The sequence below is a fragment of the Eptatretus burgeri genome, chromosome 11 (genome assembly GCF_056783735.1).
Source record: "Eptatretus burgeri isolate ZD-2024b chromosome 11, Ebu_testis_v1, whole genome shotgun sequence".
In the NCBI taxonomy this organism is placed as follows: Eukaryota; Metazoa; Chordata; class Myxini; order Myxiniformes; family Myxinidae; genus Eptatretus; species Eptatretus burgeri.
In genome coordinates, this window is record NC_140971.1 from 10,473,090 (window position 1) to 10,494,390 (window position 21,301).

At 41.7% G+C, this 21,301-nt stretch overlaps 1 protein-coding gene across 2 annotated transcripts in view; it reads right to left on the reverse strand.

The window, feature by feature from the left end:
* Positions 1-936: 936 nt before the first annotated feature.
* The window catches only part of PHLPP2 (PH domain and leucine rich repeat protein phosphatase 2), a 106,386-nt gene continuing 86,021 nt past the window's right edge, over positions 937-21,301 (reverse strand). For both annotated transcript variants that reach the window (XM_085845182.1, XM_085845181.1), the window contains exon 19: positions 937-4,546. In XM_085845182.1, the coding sequence (XP_085701308.1) occupies positions 3,653-4,546 (894 nt within the window). In that variant the 3' untranslated portion in view covers positions 937-3,652. The remainder of the gene's footprint in view (positions 4,547-21,301) is intronic.

Genomic DNA, 21,301 nt, shown 5'->3' on the forward strand with positions numbered 1-21,301 from the left:
GCAACCTGTTGCCTATACACTGCCCAAATAAAGGGATGTGTCAGAAGAATGTGTGACACGATTGGAACAAGATTGCTTGGAACAAGCTTGCATATTCTGCTATTAATAATAAATATTCCTTTCTAAGGAATGTCAATGCAGGATGAAGTCATTAGGCCCAAAGCTTACACAAGTGTTGCCAACTTGTGGCTGTTTGTCCATGCTCTATCAATTTTAAACAAGGCAGCAGCACCTCACCAACGATTATGAAAGTCTTTGGAACGTCTCAGCCAGGAGTCAACCCCCCACCCCCAAACTGACGCTCTAACCATTACATCACAAAGTCTAATCAAAGATTTTAGTGTGGAGGCTTGAATTTAGACTGGGACATGCAGTCAGCACCGATTGGATTCCTCCAAGGAGATTATAGCAGGCATAGTGCAACCTTCGTCAAACATTCCAAATAACACAGATCTCATGGGAGTCATCACGTGTGACTGTGTTGGCGATGCTAAATATCCAAAATGGAAAATACCTTTTTGAAAATGCAGTCAAACAGGTCCACCCTTCCTCCTGCCTTTTCACTTCTCCCCCTGCCCACTCATGTTGTGGTCTCTGACAGATGTCACTTTCTCAAAGATTGCTCTGCCCCTCCAATCCCATGATATCCATGTCTGTGCTACGCATGTCTTACACCCTCAACTGTGATGACTGTGTACGAGAAGCTAATCAGCCAATTTCACACTCCCCATCATTTTGCCTCAACTCTCTTCCAAACATGTGGCGGCTTCAAATACAACGATACTTAGGATGACATTTTTCCAGAATGTTTTCAGGTTACCAACACCTTTGAACGTTCATGTAGAGCAGAATCTCCTGCAATGCAATGTAGAATACACATCGAGAGGAACGCATTTCAGTCAGCACATGACAAAACTCCACACTGCCAACAGTCGGTCAGATCATTTAGCGTTTTATTTTGTGATATGCACCAATACAACGTGAAAGTTGTTAATCCTGAAGAACATAAAAATGGCCAAGGAATGTTGTTAGAGGGAAGCTCAGGGGGACATTTTAATGCAAAAGAACAAAGAGCAATGCATTTATACTCAGCCAAATTTGTTTTGTTTACAACTTTAAAGACAAGCAAAGAAAATAATCAAATCCCCAAAATACTTGGGTTTGGGTGGTTAGGATTGGGGAAAACGGCACCTGTGCTTTCTTCAGCTCCAACTCGTTAGGCCGTGGTGATGACTAATCAAGTATTTTGGCTCCCCAGGAAAGAAATCAAACATCGGGGAAGGGTGAAGATTCTTTTTGTATTACCTTTCAATGCATGGGGAAAGACAAAACAAAAGACTTGGCAGTAAATGGCAGCATTGCTCCGAGTTACACTTACAAAAGGCCAGAAGGTTAAAAAAAAAACAAACAAACAAAAAAACATCGTTCGAGCAACAAAAACTGTCCATGTGAGGATGCAGTGCTTTGAATTTACATGAACCTAAACTTTCAAGTTGTACATCTAATAGTAAAAAGTAACCGCATGTAATCAAACTCTCCCCAGTGAACAGACCACAGTTTGTACAGAAAAGGCCTCAGACGATTGCTGTGCACACCTCTTGATCACTCATACACATTTTTAAACAAACTGGCACCCAAGGGGGGAAAAAGTGGTTTCTCTTACAGAGGGACAAAAAAAAAAGCAACAAAACACAAAAACTCTTTTCAGCTCGTGTGCTGTGAGAAAAATACTGCAATGCCCTTTGTATTGTTCGTCTGTCTCCATACCATCAAAGTACCTTCCACTGAGATGATACGACCGCCGAAGCAAAGCACGGCCGTGCTTAGAAAGTCGGCCGAAAATAAAAACCCATCACCATGTCTGCACAAAGCCTAAAGTAAGACCATGACCTGGCAAGTAAAACACGAAAACAAGTCAGCTGCAAAAGTTGTCGTTCACTTAGAATTCTGAAAAATCGAAACTCAGAACTGCAGCAGCTGGAATCAAGAAAAAACAGGCAAGAAGGCAGTCGGGTTATACTGGGCACAGTGCATGTGGTAAAGGTTCCACCCAGTCGTACTTGCGGCAGAAGCTGGGATCCAGTGCATAAATCTATCTACGTGTCCTTGTACAGTGTGTCCCAGGAACCGTTAGTGACAAAACACGATTTCTCATTCTTCGGATTTCTTAAACTTACCCATTACTTAATTAGCAGATGACCAGAAAATTCTGATTAAAAATAAAATAAAATATTGTACTACTACTTTGGCTACATATTCACTATCTTGATGTCAAATAATGAAATTTGAATAATTTAGTTCTGAGCTTCTTGCTTGAAAAACAAAAACTTTAAAGTCCATTTATCTAGAAAGGTGATGTATTAACCATCCTGATAAAGTTTTTATTCTCCTGTTAAATTTTTAGTGGTTTATCAGAACAAAGAAAAAAAAAAAAACGTAAAATCCTTACGCTGTCACCTCTCAACGAATAAACGAGGACGCAAACTTGATTAATAGCGAGTAATCTCGTCAAACTTCACAAAATCACCGCATGTTTACTCACAAAACAAGAAAACGGCACATTTTTCCGGTCGATGTGAGCACTTGCTAAAAGCTCTTCGTCGTGCTTCTTCGAATTTTGTCGGTAGATAAAGACAGACGGACGCAGCAAATGAGCGTGGTTGCGTTTTGCTGTCGGGGCAAATGAAGGAAAAGGCGAGAAACACGCAGCACCCGACAAACCAACCACCATCCTTACCATGCAGTGCCGCTTGGGTGCGGGCAGAAGGATATTCACAAGAACCCACGCTTCAGGCTTCGAACCCAAAACGCTTGGCAAGAAAGCAGCCTTCACGTGGTAACAAAAACATCTCCGTTATCACATGATAGGCAGAACGAGCACTGCAGGTTACATTATAAACAGTATATCGAAACGATATAAAAACTCTCAAATGTGGCTCAAAGTACCATTATGAAACAAAAAACAAAGCTAAAATCGTTAGGCCCATACAAATCAGATAAATAAGTTTCAGTTAGCACGGTCGATTCGGTGGACTCGTATATTTACACCAATGCATTCAAATGCCATGGAATCAATTTCTTGTTGGATGGAGAATGCGTTAAAGACGAGAGTTAAATTAAAACAACAACAACCCCGGAGTACGAGAGAAGCAGAATATAACCAGAGAAAATGAAGCAAGCAAGGGAAGGACGAGAGAGAAAGAGAGAAAGAGAGAAAGAGAGAAAGAGAGAAAGAGAGAAAGAGAGAAAGAGAGAGAGAAAGAACACACAAACAAAAGTGCTCACAGCTTCAACCCACCAACGTTCAAATACAGCATCGTTACATTCAACCACCGAACAGATAGCTCGAGCCAACTGCAGTCTCCGGAGTTTGAGCAGCAAATACGAAAATGAAACAAAACACCTCAGCCTCAAATCTTGATCACTTTTACAACACAACTTCAGATTCAATCATAAAACAGAGTTTATATCAAATTTGGTCAGACATGTGTGTGTGTGTGTGTGTGTGTGTGTGTGTGTGTGTGTGTGTGTGTGTGTGTGTGTGTGTGTGTGTGTGTGTGTGTGTGTGTGTGTGTGTGTGTGTGCCTCCAATTGCCAACAAAAACGTTTGTTCTCAGTTACTCATTGTGTGTTTCAATAGCATGAATAGTCATTAGAGTGCAGTGTCAAACACATCCGGTTGCAGCTTTCCATGCTCTTTCTCATGACTCTCCAGTTCTTGCTTCTGTTGCTGGTACTGTTGGATCTTTTGTTGTTGCTGATACTGCCGCATTTGTTCCTTGACCTCCTCCTCCAATTCTGGAGGAACAATCAATTCGTCATCAGGATCAAGGGCAGGGACGGGTTCAGAAACAAAATAGGCTGATCGTTTCGGCCGCACTGGGGCCGCATCGTTGGCCACAGTCACTTCAAGGAGACTTCCGTTGTGGTCAGCAGTGACCACAGAGCCATTTCGTCCTAACCAGCCAAAGGCATTACCCATGGCTGCCTCTTGGCCTGCCACAACCCCTCCATTACTTGTCACCATTGAATCAACACCGTGCGTCAGGTCTGTGTGGTTACGAATCCTTTGCAGAATGGATGTGGTTTCAGCACGGTCACTTCTTGGCACTTCTAAATATGGTTGCAATTTTCTCGCTGTCATTGCTACACTTTCACCCCAGTTATTGGCCACAACAGTATCACATTTAGTCACTTGCTGCATTTCCTGGCATTTTGGGAAAACAATGACTATTCCATCATTGTCTCTTTCAACTGCAGTCAAGAGGGCTGAAGAGGTGGATGATGTACGGGCCTGTAGCTCAGGCTGGATGTGGGCGTGAACATCTGCCTCAACCTCAAGCAGCTGTCCTGCTGGATATGTCTGACTGGAAAGAGGGCCCAACATGTCTTCCTCATCACTGGAGTCACGACCAGGATCGGAGTGAGCACTAGAAAAAGTAGCTGCAGACATCTGCCTATGGAAGCTGCGGGCCGAGGCACTAGGATGCAGACAACAGCAGCGTACCCGCTCAGGCAGAGCAATTGTCAATCCAGGTCCTGTTACCTGGGGGCATTCAACAAGGTGGAAGAATTAAGGGAGTGGAGGGTGAGGGGGGGGTAAGAGGGAAGAGATATTCATTTCTAACAAAACATGTTAAACAACATTGATACAATTAGGAAAAATGAAGGTTAATATATTAACTTGACCTCTCAAGCATGGCATTTTTGGTTATATGAGAGAAAACTAGCCTTTCACGATCGGCATGGAAAGCCGGGACCACAGACCATAGTTCTACAGCCAACATTTCGTCAAAATATGGATCTGGCTATACGAGGGTCATTCCAAAAAGAATGCCGCAATATTTTGTTTTCTCACCTTGTAAGAACACGAAACCTCAGCAGAGGATAAATGGGGTTTCTAGGATTTCCATTCAAATGAATGGGGAAAAAGGGGAAAACTTTCTGACTCAAGCCCCAAAAGCCCAAAATATGAGACTGATTTTCTCCCCACCGATCCCCTTCCCTCCCTTACAAGCAAATGTAAAATTGAAACTCATTTCCTCCCCATCCCATACAAGCAAATGTAAAATTGAGACTTACCGATTAAAGCACTTCTTCCCTTTCATATTTTCATTCCACTCAAAGAGCGAACCAACGAATATTTGCCCATGTTCTACTTTAGGGAATAACTTAATTTTCCTATTACATTCATTTCCATCGAGTATATTCACAAAGAATAACTTGGAACTTGGTTCTTGGTTCAAGTGTCTTTGTTGAGCAGAAATAAAATGATAAACTTCTCTTAATGCTCTTATTTGATGACCTCCTGAGCCACATATTTTGAGATTGTAGTAAATTGTTTTTCCATTGTTCAATTGATAACCATCAAAGTTTTCAGTCCATTCAAGGATATTAATTTTTTTCTTTACATCCTCCAACTTATTTGTAATTAAATTTATCCGCTTATTTGTTTTATCTACTTTTACCCCAGTTATTTCTTCAATAAGACTTATTTGATATTTCTCACATTCTTTATGTTTCCCATTTAAATACCAAGGTTGATTACATCTCCACTCTTTGGTTTGGTTATTGCTTGGTTCTATCATTTATAAATCAGTAAAATGATGGTGGTAGCCCGTTAAAATCCCAAACCCAATATCTTAACACTTATACTTATAACCATAAGGGAGACTATTGATTCCATTCTCTAAAATATATCTTTTATCATCAAAAGCTCCTAATGCTTTCTTATTTATCTCTTCTGTATATAATTGATGTTTATAACTTCTTATTGTATTCATTTTTCTGTACTCTTCCTTCTTTAAGGTTAAACAGTTGTAATAATGTTTAAAGTTTATTGTTTCCTTGATTATATTTTTCTTTATTCACTTTAGCTTCTTATCACACCTTTAAATGGTATTATCAATATATGTAATAGCATAAGACTGATCTCAATCCCATAAATTCACTCAAGACCTTCCCACCAAATTCATCTTTAAACTTACCAATAACCTTTTTATTCTTTGATGAAAACAACACATCACCCGACTTATAATTACTTGTATCATATATTGTTACAGGGCTGTGTATCGGCGGCGAGCACGACTGCGAGATGGAGCTGCAGGGTCGGCTCCACCGATCACGCGGAATTTATAGGTCGTCATCCTGGATAACTCCAGAGCCGACGGGTCCCTTATCGGACCGAAGTTCGCCAATAGGTCGACCACGTGGGGTAGGGTCGATTGCCAATTTCAATTTACCTAAATACCCACGTCGTCCAACTACCGGGGAAATTCACCCTCGACGATGCTCGTACGGAACGAGACGCTAGCGTACTCGAACCATGTGCGACCCAAGCGGATGGCCACCGAGCTTCCGTCAGTCCAAATGCCCCTTTACAGCAGCAACAGCCTGGCTAGTTCTCCAACATGCACCGTGTTAAACCAATAAAAGAAAGGACGAGGACAAACCGATACATTTAACATATGGTTTATTTATAATGGAGCAGGGGGGCACGTAAGAAGCAGAGTTATCGAATAATATAAGGCACGTATGTACAGCAAGGCATTTATACAATGGCTACTTAATGGACTGGCGCCACAAACACACACACACCCAAAATAATCTGACCCAAAGCGGTCTTTATTGAGGCGTCCAGCTCGGAGGGAAAGGGCGGACTGAAGACCAGAACCTGCCTCGGACCTGTCCACCTCGTGTGGTCTTCAAGCCGATTCGAACCGGGCCCAAGCGAGAGGCGAGCCAAATCCAGACACCGGCGAGCCGCGATCAGCCTCCTCGACTCCGCTCGGCGCTCGTCCTGGCCACCAAACCTCTCCTCTGTATCCTCCAGAGAGACGGCGCACAATCCTTGCGGCTCCAGTGGTGGATGGTGTTTCTCAAGATCTTCTGTGGAGGAAGGTCTCTTTTGTCGAGGAAGATCTCTTTTGTCGAGAAAGGTCTCTTTTGTCGAGGAAGGTCTCTTGTCCAGGAAGATCTCTTTTGTCAAGGAGGGTCTCTTGTCCAGGAAGGTCTCTCATCGTCTCTCGATCGCAAGGATTCTCTGGTGTCTCTCAAACTCAAGCTCTTTATCAGGAGGAGGAGGAGGAGGAGGAGAAGGAAGAAGACGACCTCTCGGGCACGGCTCGCTTCCGGCGTGCCTCGTTTGCCGTCCTGGGGCCTATCGCATTCCATCACTTGGAGTGCCCAAGCAAGCCGATGGGTGGGGCCTGACCTTTCCCGTACTCGGCGCGCCGCCAAGCGAATCAGTGGGTGGGGCATGTCGCATTCCATGACTTGGAGTTCCCAAGCGAGCGTGTGGAGAATGCCGGGAGCAGAGGGTTTTCGTTAGTGTTGTAAAAATAAAAGGAAACCCTGTCTATAAAAATAACTTCACAGTGCATGAACATTTATTCACCTATTAGACTAGGGAAAGGGAGCTATCTATCCACATTTACTTATCGATATAACTAAGCTATAGGAACCTGAATGTCTGTGTGCACAAGGCTTCCAGATTCGCAACAATATATCAATATTATCAATCATATCCTCATATACATCACTTGTCTTAATTTCTAATATAAAACTATCTGTATCGATAGAAAACAATGACACATTATCCTTATACTTTGATTTTAAATTATATTATAGTAATAGTCATACATTAACAACTTTGACAAGTCAAGAATTGATGTTCCTATATAAATACGTTTATCCATTTCAATACTCTCTTTTTTCAAATGAATAGCACAAACGTTCTCTGAAACACCTCCGCTCGCTTAAAACTTGGTCTATTAATTAACTTTGAAGCCTGTTTCTATGATGAAGCAAGTCTTATGTTTTGTCGATTTCTAACATTTTCCATAGTCTTTCCAAATACAGCATTATTCATTACTTTATAAAAGTCCTTCTCAAAATCTGTTTTTGCTTCTGCTCTCCTTTTTTGTATTAAAATCAATATACTTCTTTAACCAATGACTTTGTTTAAATTTCAAAATCCGATGAATTTTCCTCACTCTCAACCCAGCAGATAAATATTGTCTCAAGTTCCTTTGATGCAAAACATAACTTTCTTTATCATTTAATGTAGTAAGTAGTTTTTCTGGAGATTTACCTTTTATATTAAATGACTTGGTAATCACTTAACCATTCTATTTTTGGACTTTCTTTATCAGGGGCAGAAGGTTGGTCTTTATGTTTGTGATGAAGTTCGTCTGGATATTTTAAATCGACCTCAAAATATCCAACTTCAGCTTCATCCAATTCTTTTTGAGAGGAGACAACAATGTCTTGTAAAACTTTTTCATAATGTTTTAGTTTTGCATAAGGTAAAGATTGAGACATATCCCACCCATACAAATTGTTAGCATCATAATACATCAGGTAAGAGTTGTCCTCATTCTTATTATAATCAGGAAGATATTTGTTATTTGCTTTAGCATATGTCTTGGAACATACATGAGATATTTCTCCTCTTTTAGCCTTCCCTATCATTAAAAGCACATCTATTTCACTGATTAATTCCAAATTCTGTTTTGTCATTTTTAATAAAGCACTCCAAGCCAAAGCCGGGACCATGTAATAGTGAGTGGGGTCTAATCCATAAGAATTTTTTTATTATGACTCACTGTTCTAAAAGTTTCAAACACATCAGCCAATAACAATACATCAGTTTTGAGATACAAATCATGATATTCTCCAAGATTCTTTATATTAAACTTCTCCCAAACCTTTTTAGCTTGTGTATAATCTCTATCGGAAATATGAGTTTTATTCAACTTGCTATAGAAACTTTCCCTTGAAGGAAGTTGTGTTTCTTTAAACTTCTCAAATGAATCCATGTAGTCATACGGATATATTCCCTTTTGTTATAAGAGATCAATCTTTTCTTGATTTGAGAAATGTGATTAAAGATTCGGTAAGTTTTTAATATTTGATGCTAAGTTAGATAATGGACTTGCCATAAACTTGAAAGTGTCAAGAAATCTGATATGGGTTATGGGGGATGTATGAATTGTTTTTGTGAATGAGATGTATTTTTGATCTGTGTTACAAATGGCAGAAATATCTACAGACGTCTTTGAAAGTTAATTTATAAATAGATGTGTGTCATAGTGAGCGTTGTTGTGAAGAAAGAGGAATAAAGTTTGGGGGCTTATAACTAAGATCACAATGGGAATGAGCTGTGCCTCGATATTTTTCAGTCAGATGACAATGATCCCTAACTTTGAGCTCTCCCTCAATTTACTCCTCACAAATATGACAGATACTGTTCTTCCTAAATTCCTTTTTCTCTCCCTTTGTTAATGACATTAGTTTATAGGTTTTAACCATTATTTCTCTTAGTCTTATACAGTCTTTTTCCAATCGTCTTACAAACTCCTCTGAGGTATCTTCTCCTCGATAAAGTTCTAACTTGTTGTATTAATCACCAACAGATGATTTGATATCATAACAGAAACCACAAGGAGTATGTTTTTGAGATTTATTTGTGTATGATTTATTTGGATTTGGAGAAACAGTATCTATCTTTTCAAGGATACTTTCAAAATCAGCATATATCACAAATGGATGTTTTATAGATTTGTTAAAATCTTTGAATGATATGTTTGAACCTGCTTTTGGTAAATTGATTACGGTCGATTTAGGATTACGACAATATTTCAAATGTTGATTTAATCGTCCTCTTGTATGAAAGGAGTTAAGACATCTCTTACAAGGATACGTTTTAAATTTTCTCTTGTATAGTTGTGATTTGGTTAATCTTGATAAATTTTTGATGAAAGCATAATGTGATTTTTCCTTTGAAGTAAAGTAGAGAATGTCAATGTGCGTTTCATCATTTTTATAGTTGTTTGAAATTTTTAATATCTGAACTTTGTTTGTATCCGTTAATCCATATACATTAACAGATAGATTATTCATTTTCTCAAATTGAGGAATATCTCTCAATGACATTGGAAACTTTAAATCTTTAACATTTAATGGATTCTCGTATTTCTTAGAATGTTCAACTCTTTCAGGTTTCCATTGTGGAGGATGTGAGCAAGAACAGACCATAGAAAACATTTATTATCTTTGTTTTGAATATTAACAACTGCTTTCTTAAGTTTTATCTCTTTTGGTAAATCAATATAAGAAGAAGCTTGAAGAGGATCTGATTTTAAGATGTGTATATCTAAAAATATTATTTTTGTAATAGCAAATCCACTACCTACTGCAGTGTTATCAACATCTTGTTCTTGTCTCTGGAATTCATCGTAAACATCACATCTTACAAAATCTTGAAATGATGAGATAAAGGGAGTAGTTTAATCACCTTCTCTTACCATATTCAATTTTACTCCCAAATAAAACTTAAAAGTTTTCATTTCACTTAATGTGTTTTTAGTTATCGTTTCAATACTTTGTTTAACCATATCAACAGCTTCAATGATTGAAGATGGTCCAGGGTCTTGAAAGCGAAACAATCTTATTTTTATATGTCCTTTAAATGCCCCATCAGCGTTTTCAATGGAGAATTTAGTGGTACATTCCCTTTCTTCATTGTTCTTGTGTTTGTGTGATTGAAGGTGTTTATTATAAAAAAAATTTAAGAATATCATGATCATATCTATCACAATATTTTGTTTCTTGATCAAGTGGAGATATTTGTCTGAAAAGATTGAATGTGTTTGTTGGTTTGAAGGTATTTTTTATAACATTTATATTCATGATTACAAACATCGCAGTACGTTGTATTCACCATATTTATACAACAAAACTTTGTTTAAAATAAAATTTTCTTGATGAAAATTCCATTTAATTTATAGGTGAATCTGTGTTTAAAACCATTTTATCCTCCAACTTTTTTCACTTAATAAATACAATGTATCAAGACACAAAATACAAGTTTCAATCAATCTCTTCATTTGTAAAAGATACTGAGAAATATATCGAGGATGTAAAATTGAATAAAGATAAATATAACTATTGGATAACAAGAGCCGCGTCATAAAGGTTTTGTCTTCACCATAAGACGAAGAAGAAGAACAACAACAATGCAGAGCTCTCTTAGAGCCAGCGTTCGCAACGCGACGCGGCTAAAAACAATTATGGTGAATAATATGAGTTCTTAAATTTCCTTCAGTGGAAGGGCTTTTAGTATATCTGGAAGAACATCAATTAAAGTAGCTCCAACAAAAGTTTCTCCTCTCCTTCTGGCAATATATTCAAAACTAGAAAAAGCAATGAAACAAGAAAAAGTATCAAAAAAGAAAAACCTTATGGATGAAGCTTTCGAAAGAAAAGATAAGACCATCTGTAATATGCAAGGAGAAATTTGTATTTTTTTCAACAACCCTAAAGATGTAAATCCTAATGAAATAAAGGATGTTAATACATCAGGTGAAATGACATTTCGTAGTTAAGGACCATTTTAAAATTACCTTTAATATAAAAAATGTAGTAGTTGAATCTGTTAACGAAAAAAAGTATATAGATGTAGATGGTAATGTTTTTTCTACTAATTAAATATGAGTCATTATTCAACTGAAGATTTTGAATATCATGAGAGTGATGATAGTATCTCTGTTGGAACAGAAGACAGTTATGATACCGAGAGTTTGTGTTCAAACGATAGTTATGGAAGTAGTTTTATAGATGATTGTGAAAACACCAATGAAAGTACCAAAGATGATACTGAAGATGAATTTTATTTGAGGTAAAGTTTTACTTCATAAATATGAATAGTTTACTAGATTTTGAGCCTCTTGAATTTCCTGATTCTCCACATGACAAATTTGAGAATTGTCCTGCGTGTTAAAGACGGGGATTAAACACAGAATCAAAAGCCTATAAACAACGTATGTTCTGTGATTATCTTCTAATTAATGATAATAAAAAATATAAAAAGGAAAAAAATTCTTTGAGATTTACACCAAAAATGAATTACTTTACAAGATTGATTCGAGAAATGAATGTAAATTATGAGGGTGATAATACACCTTTTCTTACAAGAGAAAAGACTGAACAAATGACGGCCATGTTTCGTGGATTGATAATTTATATTATTAATGATTGTCATTTTCAGGGAAATATAAACACAAGATATTGTATAAATAAAATAATGGATTATCTTGAAATTAAACCTGAACTTTGGATAAAATAGTTTCCAAAAAAGCCAATAAAAAAAATTAAATAACCTGTTTTCCAAATACATAAATGAATGATTTTTAACCCATTTGGGAAAATAATGATAAAATTTAACAACCATAAAAAATCTTCCAAATTCATTAAGATGTCTCATAGTTGGTTCAAGCTGATGTGGAAAAACCTGCTTTCTTTTAAAGATGCTCCTTACTCCCAACTTTTTAGATTATGATAATTTAATAATTTTCACAAAGTCAAGTTTTCAACCTGAGCATCAACTACTCTCACAATGTTTTAATGCTGGTCTTCAAAAAGAAGATATAATCGGTTTATTTAAACTTCAAAACAAACTAAATGATTACAACATTGAAGATATAATACAACTATTATGTGATATACAGAGATATAAAAAGAAATGAAAGCCGATAACTTGTATTCTTAGTGATAATACAGATGATATACCTTCTCCCCAAGATTTGGATAAATAAAAAAAGAACCTCATTATCTTTGATGATTGTGTTAATGAGAGAAACCAAACAGTAATGGATAGCGACTACACAAGAGGGAGACATTCTTCTTATAATTGTATTTATCTTAGTCAATCATACTTGACTCCCTCGTCGCTCAATTAGAAACAATGCAAATACTTTTATTTTATTCAAGTTAAATTCAATAAATATAAACAATTTTTGGAGAGACAATTGTTCTCCATTATGTAGTAAAAAGGAATTTGGGGATTATATGAAGCACACGACTGAAAAATATAAATATATTGTTGTGAAGCAAGATGAGATATTAAAAGATATATTTTTAATTTTATAAACAATTACATATATAAATGACAACTATTATTATAAATCTTGTGGGTAAATCGGCTTCTGGGAAAAAACTTTCATAAATAAAGGTTCTTGTATAGTCCAAATGAGACTTTTTAAATTTGCTTAAAAAGCACCCCGTGATACGCATTGTATCTACAACGAGAGCAATAAGACCTGGAAAGAAGGTGAAGATTATTACTACATTTCAGTAGAGGAACATATGCGATTGAGGAATGAAGGTCAAATGTTTGAGGAGGTTTCTCTTGGTACAACAAAATATTCACATTGTAAGAGTGACTTAAAGAAACTAAAATCTGGTGGTCTTGGGATATAAGACACTAATCCAGAAGGAATGAGACAAATTATGAAACATCTGAGTGGTAATAGAGTTAATATTTTATCATTCAGTTTTGATATTGATGAAGAAACTCAACGCAAACGTATGAAAAGCAGAGATACAAGTATTAGTGAAGAAGAAATTACAACTCGTATTAATGTTTATAAAGAATTTGATGAAATATTTGAAGAAAAGGATTTATTTGAACACATCTACTTGAATGATGAAGAAAAGGAAAATTTTCCTGTTGACCTTTATAATTCAGTGAATGATATTTTCCAATAAATAAATGGATGCGAAAGAAAGAGCAAGAAGATTTTAAGGAGCATCAAGAGTTGGTTTGAAAAGTTGTAAAACAACAGGAAGACATAAAGAAGAAACGCAGACAGAAACTAACGGATGAAGAAGCATTTGAAAGAAAACAAGATAAAATTTTTAAACCACTTTTAAAAACTTCCCAAGAAAAAAATTATGGATGCTTCCACAGTTCCCACAATAGAATATACTCCCAAAAAAACTTTAAATGTTAAACGATTTCAGTCAAATGACGGAGGAAGAATGAGAGTATATAGGAGAATTAGAATATGATGATGAAGGATTATTTCAACAACTGAAAGAGATCAATCAACCCCCTGATTATGTTGTGAATGCTCTCCAAAACAATGAATATTCAACAGATTCAAAAGCCATAGCAGGTCTCATTCCAACAGAACAACCAGCAATATTCCATCTTGCTAAAGAAAAGGTATTGATATTTAATGATGAATTAAGGTTCTTGAGTCCTGCTCAACCCCACGTTAAACTAACTCTGAGATTAATGTTTCTTCTAACAAAAGATGGAAAACAAGGTTCAACTGTGAGGGATGAATCAAAGTATTTTGATAAACCATTGGAAATGAAAAATAAGGATGATAGAGTATCTATTGATCTGCTGGACTCTCTTAATTATAGGGGCTGTCTATCTGGTAAAAGTAGGAAGAATGAGGAGAAACATTATTCAGGCTTTGAGGAGCCTTGGTTCACGTGTTAGTTTTCTTCCAAATGACCCATCACAATTAGTTAATAGACTGTTATTGCTGTTTGGTAGTAAGAAGGCTGGAAATAACAATTGTTTTAATGAAGCATCAGCCATTTTAGACCAGTTGATGAACATGAAAATAATTGTTATTTCCAGCCTTCTTACTACCTAACAGCAATAACAGTCTATTAACCAATTGTGATGGGTCATTTGGAAGAAAATCAACACCTCAACCAAGCCTACTTAAAGCCTGAATAATGTGTTTCTCCTTCTCATTCTTCCTACTTTTATCAGATAGCCGAACCCGATAATGAAGAGAATCCAGCAGATCAATATATTACGGTTCTCGGAACTGTATGCATTCAAACATACAGCTGACCCAAAGTTAGTTATGCCGTTAAGTATATGTGAAGACAGATCCCCTCGTGTTTGGTGGGAAATCGAAGGGCTGCGTTGCGATGTTTTTTTAGTTAGGTAATAAATCTTTATATCCCATCCCCCATCACAATCCAACGTCCACCTGCTGTATCCGGAGGCCCATTGGCCAGGGCAAAATCTTTGCGTTGTGGCTTCTTCTTGATGAGTCCAGACACACGTGGAGGGGGGGGGGGTGGGTTTCTCTCGGCATAGCCGATTTTCCGCCCAGAAGGGGTGGACCCATGGAGGCCCTGTCCAGTCAGGGCAGACAGTGGCGTCAGCTTGACCAAGGCCCCTCCCCGCTGAGAGAGATCTTTGGATCACGAAGCGATCCTCAGCGTAGAGTCCATGGCTGGGAGATAAATTACGGCACCATCCTGAGAGGGTAGAGAGAGAGGATTCTGTGTGGGTCGGCCGTGTTAGCTGGAGTCTGAGGTTGGAGAGAAACAGCGTTGGAGTGAGACGGTTGGAGTCACAGGTTGCCAAAGAAAGGAGGGTCATGACGCGGAGGGACTGCCCGCGTCTCGCCTCGGCGGCCTGTTTGTTGCGTTGGTTCGAGGGCACCCGATCTTGACCGGGTCTCTCGTGGGTCCTGTCGGTGGCCCTGATCCCCGTCTCGGACTCCGCTCTGCTCCACCCGGGCTCCTTTGCGGACACTATCTCCGTGCGTGTGGCTGTGGCCTGAGCTGCACGACCACCGACAGGTGCCGCACCATGGAGCATCCCTTCCCTCCAACGTGCAGGTACCCCAAAAGAACTGCGACCTCAGCTCACCTCCCTCTCTGGCTGTGGGGGTCCTTTGCAATACACCTGGGTTTATTTTCGTCTGAGTGTGCGTCCGAGTGTGTGGTGCTGTCTTTAAGTAGAACTGTTTAAGTGTTTGATCATTGTAAATCTTGCCTGTATATCCTGCGATAAAAGTCTGCTCTGAGTCCTTTTGTAAGTTGATTGTAAATAAACCATTATTAGAAATGTTCTCAGTTCGTTTTCATCTTTTCCTTCATTGGTCCAGTATGGTTCGGATGTGAGTTTAGCCAGGTTTTTATACCCAATAATCCGTTCATTCTAGCCGGTACGACCTTGGCAGATCCGCTCGCTAAATCCGAACCGGAAAGGTAGTTGGTAGTCGGTAGAGTGGTCTGGTTCGGGCAAGGCGTACTGAGGGCGTGGTTTCCCGGTAGCCGAAACCAAGTGGTTAATTAGGTAAATTGGTTCTAGACAAAAAGACCCTACGCCACGCGGTTGAGATATTGGCATCCACGGTCGGTTAATCGACCCGCCACCTCACGGAATTATCCGAGAGCAACGGCCTACAATTCCGGAGAGTCTGGAGGGAGACGACGTAACCTCCCCCACCTCGTGGTCGTTCTCACCACCGCACCTCCGGCCCGCAACAGTTTGGTAGTCAGGAGCGGGATCTCAAACCCCTCCACCCCCATAGATAAATTTACGGGATTCGGACCAGGGGTGTGCTGAGCAACCTCCCCCTTTCCCTCCGAAATTAAGAGCAAGATCCAAATTTTAGTTAATTCTCGGTACGGACCATGGCGGCCAAAACGAGCTGGTCCAGGTGGGTTCTGAGATAATGGTAGAAGAATCCATGGCTCAGGACAACACCTGGCAGGAAGACCTTTCCCTGCAGACAAACCCAGAGGTAACATTGGGGGCAACAGCGACAATGCCGGAGCTCCCTCTGCATCAAATTTCCCCCATGGAGGACCGAACGATCCCTGTCGGATCTGCGTCCGATCGTGGCAGATCGGCTTCGCAAAAGCCATTTGACTTGAGCCAGATGGTGGAGATACTAATACAAATGAAAAACGAAATGAATGGGAATATGCAAGCAATGAAAGGGGATATACAAAAACCAAATGAATGCGAATGTGCAAGAAATGAGAGGTGATATGCAAACACTCAGAGGTGAAATGCAAAGCATGGGCATGAATTTACAAAACCAACAGAGGAGTGATATGCAAATGCTGAAGGCGGGTCAGGAGGAACTGAAGGTGGAAATGCAAAATGTGGTCCGGAATTTTTCAAATGGGATCAGGACTGAACATGGAGATAAGACCGAGCCAAGGGGAAGTGTGAAGGTTGTTTGGACCGCGATGACGATGGGCAAAGTCGAGGTGACGAGTGACGCCACGATAGTCGCTAGTGAAACCTGTAAACTCGGGCAGGAAGAGACACAGAGCCAGGAATTGGGCATCATCAAAGAGACGCAGAAATTAAAAGAGCTGAACGAATTGCACAAAATAAAAGAGGAGCACACACAAATAGAACTGGTGGGAGACATTGAGATTGAGCATGTGGAATGTTTTGGGACCAAGAGCAAGGGTCAGATTAACCTCCCGCAGGAACAAGGGGAGACGGTATGCTCCCTCGAGGCAGACCGTGACGAGGTGAGTCCAGTAAGGCTGTACGAGGTGGAGCCATTGCAAGGTGCGAAAGAACGCATGCCAAGCTTTGGGGGATAGAAACCGTGGGATCTTTTGGGCTAACACAAGCCCCCGATGTGATTGTCCCAGAGTATGTGTCAGAACGTGTGAATCATGTGAATGACATGGCATATGTGAGTGCATGTGAGAAAATGGGACACGGACCGACCCAGACGGGAGTCGTGGCTCGTGTGACGGACGGAACTATTTTGGAAACCGCGCCGGCTCCGTGGGACGCTGCGTGCGAGGTCCGTTCCGTATTTTGCGAACGGCCCAAGCGCGCATGTTTGCGCGATCGGAAGCCGACATTAAAACGTTCCGCGCTTGGTATAAGACACCAGCGCGGATGGCTAAAATGGCGGCGGTGTTGTGACTTTGGAAAGCACGTGTCCCCATGTGTGCACGTGCACAGAGGCCCACGTGCTGTTCGCCGCGAGTACTGTTCGAGTGTTCGTGGGACGCGCGGAGCGGGTCCCCGGGACGACACCGCCGGGCCCGTGTGCATGGTAAGCCTCGCAGGGTCCGTGTGCGAGTGACGTTACCGGGGATCTCGCAGCACGAAATGCGGGTGAGTGGTGCACGGCTTGAGAGTGAGCGTTTGTTGCGATTAACGGGGAAACGATTCGCTTTCGATTATCGCCCATAAGGAGGGGACGTGCGGGTCGAAAACCGCCGCCCTGGCGACGCAAAGATGGCCGAGCCTTGCTCTGAGTACACGATACCCCGGCCGGGATGCAGCGAATATGCTCATGCCCGGGCAAAGGAGCATTAGTTAGTGGGAAGGGTTTAGTGATAGATAGACCGGCCTCATGGGGGCATGAGCCGTCCCCCATGGGGCCTGGTGAAACGAGTGAGAAGGAATGTTAGGTTAGATTTAGAAATGGATTTTGGGAGACACGGACGGACATGGAATGTGTAGTGGGGACGTAGCTTAGCAGTAGAGTTAAAAGGAACGTGCATTTGAATAAGGGATGACGGGGAGCACGAGCTAGTTAGGGGAACGTAGTTAGAGTGTGTTGAAAAAAAACAAACGAAAGAAACAATGAATGAATGTAGGTCAGCGGTCCCGAGTGTGTGAGTGGAGTGAATGTGGAATGCATGGTGCATGTGAATGATTGGGGGGAGGAGTGAATCCCACCCAAGGGAACCCGGGGTCAGTGTAATGTTAGTTAGTGGGTTAGTTAAATTAACCAAAACGGATGTCGATTTGTTGTTGGTGTAGCCCGAAGGCACAAAACCTTTTTGAAGGGTGCAGGAGTCCATTGACCGGCTGGGAGCGTGGCTGTGGAAAGGTGAGTACTGAGTTGAGAACATCCCCGGCACGGAGAAGTCGGCCAGAGTAGGCCATTGGTCCAAGCGATCAGGATAGTGAAATGGGCACGGGCGACCCTTGGAATGGGACCCGGCGCACCAGAAATGCCACCTGGGCATATACGGGGGAGTAGCCAGGAAGGGCATCCCCCACGTTCATATGGAGTAGGTAGGCTCAGAGACAGCCTCAGCTGCCAGGGGTGCCGTAGTTCAAGTTCGGCAGAAGAGAATCCCTGCCAAGTGAGCCACGCTGCCCAGCCACGAAATTGTGCAAGGGCACGAGAGAAAATTTGCGGGCCAGGCCCAAATTAATAATGAACACCAACACAGTCGACGGGAATCATGGTTTCTAGAACCAATAGTTTAAAGAGACAGGCATATTGAAAAGTCCCGGGGATAGTTTAACGTTCAATAAATGCTAGGATAGGTAGGAAACGTGTACCCCTTCGCACCATCCATCCCTTCGCTGCCCGTAGGCCGCTGGACCCACCATGGGAAATTGCTGAAATCTGTGGAGGTTATTCTGAGGCTCCATTGGGCCTTGAGACAGATCCACCTGTCCCTTCCTTATTCCCCTCAAGAAGGACCTTAGGGGTTGGGAGTAGGCAGGTAGGATAGGTTAGCTGGACAAGGACGGTGGGAGGGTTAGGGACGCTTGGAATTATAAAAAAAATAATTTAAAAAAAAAAAAAAAAAAAAGGGGAAAGTCTAAATTTTCTTATTGCAAACTAAGGGAGTGGGTATGGACAAAGACAGGCAAAGGCGATAGGTTGGGGGGAGACAGTAGGGTAGGTCCGAGCCCGTTTTCGGAGCCGCCGGCACCACCGCACTCCCTCCAGAACCTCACGGACCAGAACACAGGCCGGCCAGCTTCATATGCCGGCCTGTTGTGCTGCATCTGCTGGTCCGCATTTGCCTCGCCATACTTTTCCTTGCCTGCCTTTGCCTTGACCCCATGCCTGCCTAGCCCTTGTTTGCATTTCCCCCGTGTCAACCATCTCCACCATGTGCGCCAGGACCATCCCAGCAAGTGTTTGCAAGGACTGCCCTGCAGGCAGCCACACCACGGGGACTGCATTGGTGCAGCCCGTGCATCCATCATCCATTCAGTTCACATATGCCAGGGACTGCATTGTGGAGCCCGGCTACCTCCTTGTCTTCTTGCATAAAGGCCAGGTCAAATGGCCTGTGGAACGGCGTATGGCCTGCCGTGTTAGGGTGAGTTGCCTCAAGCAGCGAGGAATGGAACAGAAAGGTTCAGTGACAAAAGGGGACCGTTGACGGCCCTGAAGACGTCTGACCTTCAAGCTACTGTGCACTCACCCACACAAAATGATTGACTTTGCTGTGCCTTTTCCCCACAGATCACAGGTCCTGGGCCATGGTTAGTGTAAATAGTAAAATTGTAAATAAATTGTAACCCACCTGTTGTTTGTGTTCGCACCGGCAATTTATTTAAGTTGTCTGAGCGAGTCTGTTAGTTTAGTTACGCAGCGCACTAGGTTATTTATTTTTGGGACATGTATTCAAATGTCGCACTCAGGGATCCGTAGGTAAAACGTACTAGGGGAAAACCTACACCTGCACGGCACACAAAAATTTACGACTCGGGACGAGTCTATAAAAAAGGGGGGGGGGAGTGTTTCGAATCTGGAAACCATTCGCATTCACACAAACAGTTGACCAAAAGTTTAGTTATTTCGTTAAGTATATGTGGATAGTTAGAATTCCTCCCGTATGTCTAATGGGAATTTCATGTGAGCCCTGGGAGTTTATTTCTAGTTAGTTTTCTACAACAAAACCCTCACACAACTCCTCCTCCCACTCTGCGGACGAACAAGCGCTTCACCCGCCCAGCTTTCACTTCACACCACGGCACCATAACCCATGTGTTCGAGGCCACGGACATGGGCGGGGGTGAGATCACCCCAGGGCCAACCCCGCCCAAGCAAGATGGAATGTTCGCCTCATCCAATGAGGGGAGGACACCGATCGCCCGACGCCTCCCGACCAATCCGGAGGTGAGTTACCTCAGAGCGGATCCCCCCACCTGCCCGGGGTGAGGGATAAGAAAGGTGGCGAGCTGTCTCAGCGCGGTCTTTGGTCTTTTTCGGGGTTCCTTGGTGGTCAATGGTCGTGTTGGTGCTCGTGGTGGTGGTGGTCGTGGCGGAGGTATTTTGTGGTGCTCGTGCCATCGATCATCGTTCGTGGCAGCCAGGATCGCTTGTTGGATTCTGAGTCGTGGGTTCGAGTCCCACCGTGGTGGGTTGTGTTGGAGCGCTCGAGCTGGGGATCCCCGTTCCCATCCACGGACTCCGACTCGGATATAAAACTGCACGAGGCGGCCAGGTACCCGGCCAGACTCTGACCCTCAGCTCGCATTCTATCCCGAGCTGAAGGGCCGAATAAAGACCCACGAGGTCCATTTATTTTTGGGCGTGTGTCTGTCTGTGGCCAGTCTGATAAGTAGAAACCGTTTCAGTGATTGCCTTTGTACATTTGCCTGCATTCTTATTCGTGGTTAAGTCTGCTCTGTGTTTCCCTCCCTCTTACTTTGTAAATAAATAACTGTTAAATGTTACAGTTCATTGTCCGTGCTTTCTTTCATTGACCCAGTATGGTTCGGACTTGAGCGTCAGGAAGGCCAATTGTGCCGTAAATTGTCATTTGGGCCGGCGCGGCTTTGGTAATTCCCGCTCGGTTACGCCGGATCCGAGTCATTAACAGCGACTCGGTTTGGACAAAGTCGGCCGAGGGTGTGGTTTCCCCGGTAGCTAGACCGCGCGGCTAGTTAGGTAAATTGGAATCAGACAAAAAGACGCTAACCGCGCGGTCGAAATATTGGCGTCCACGG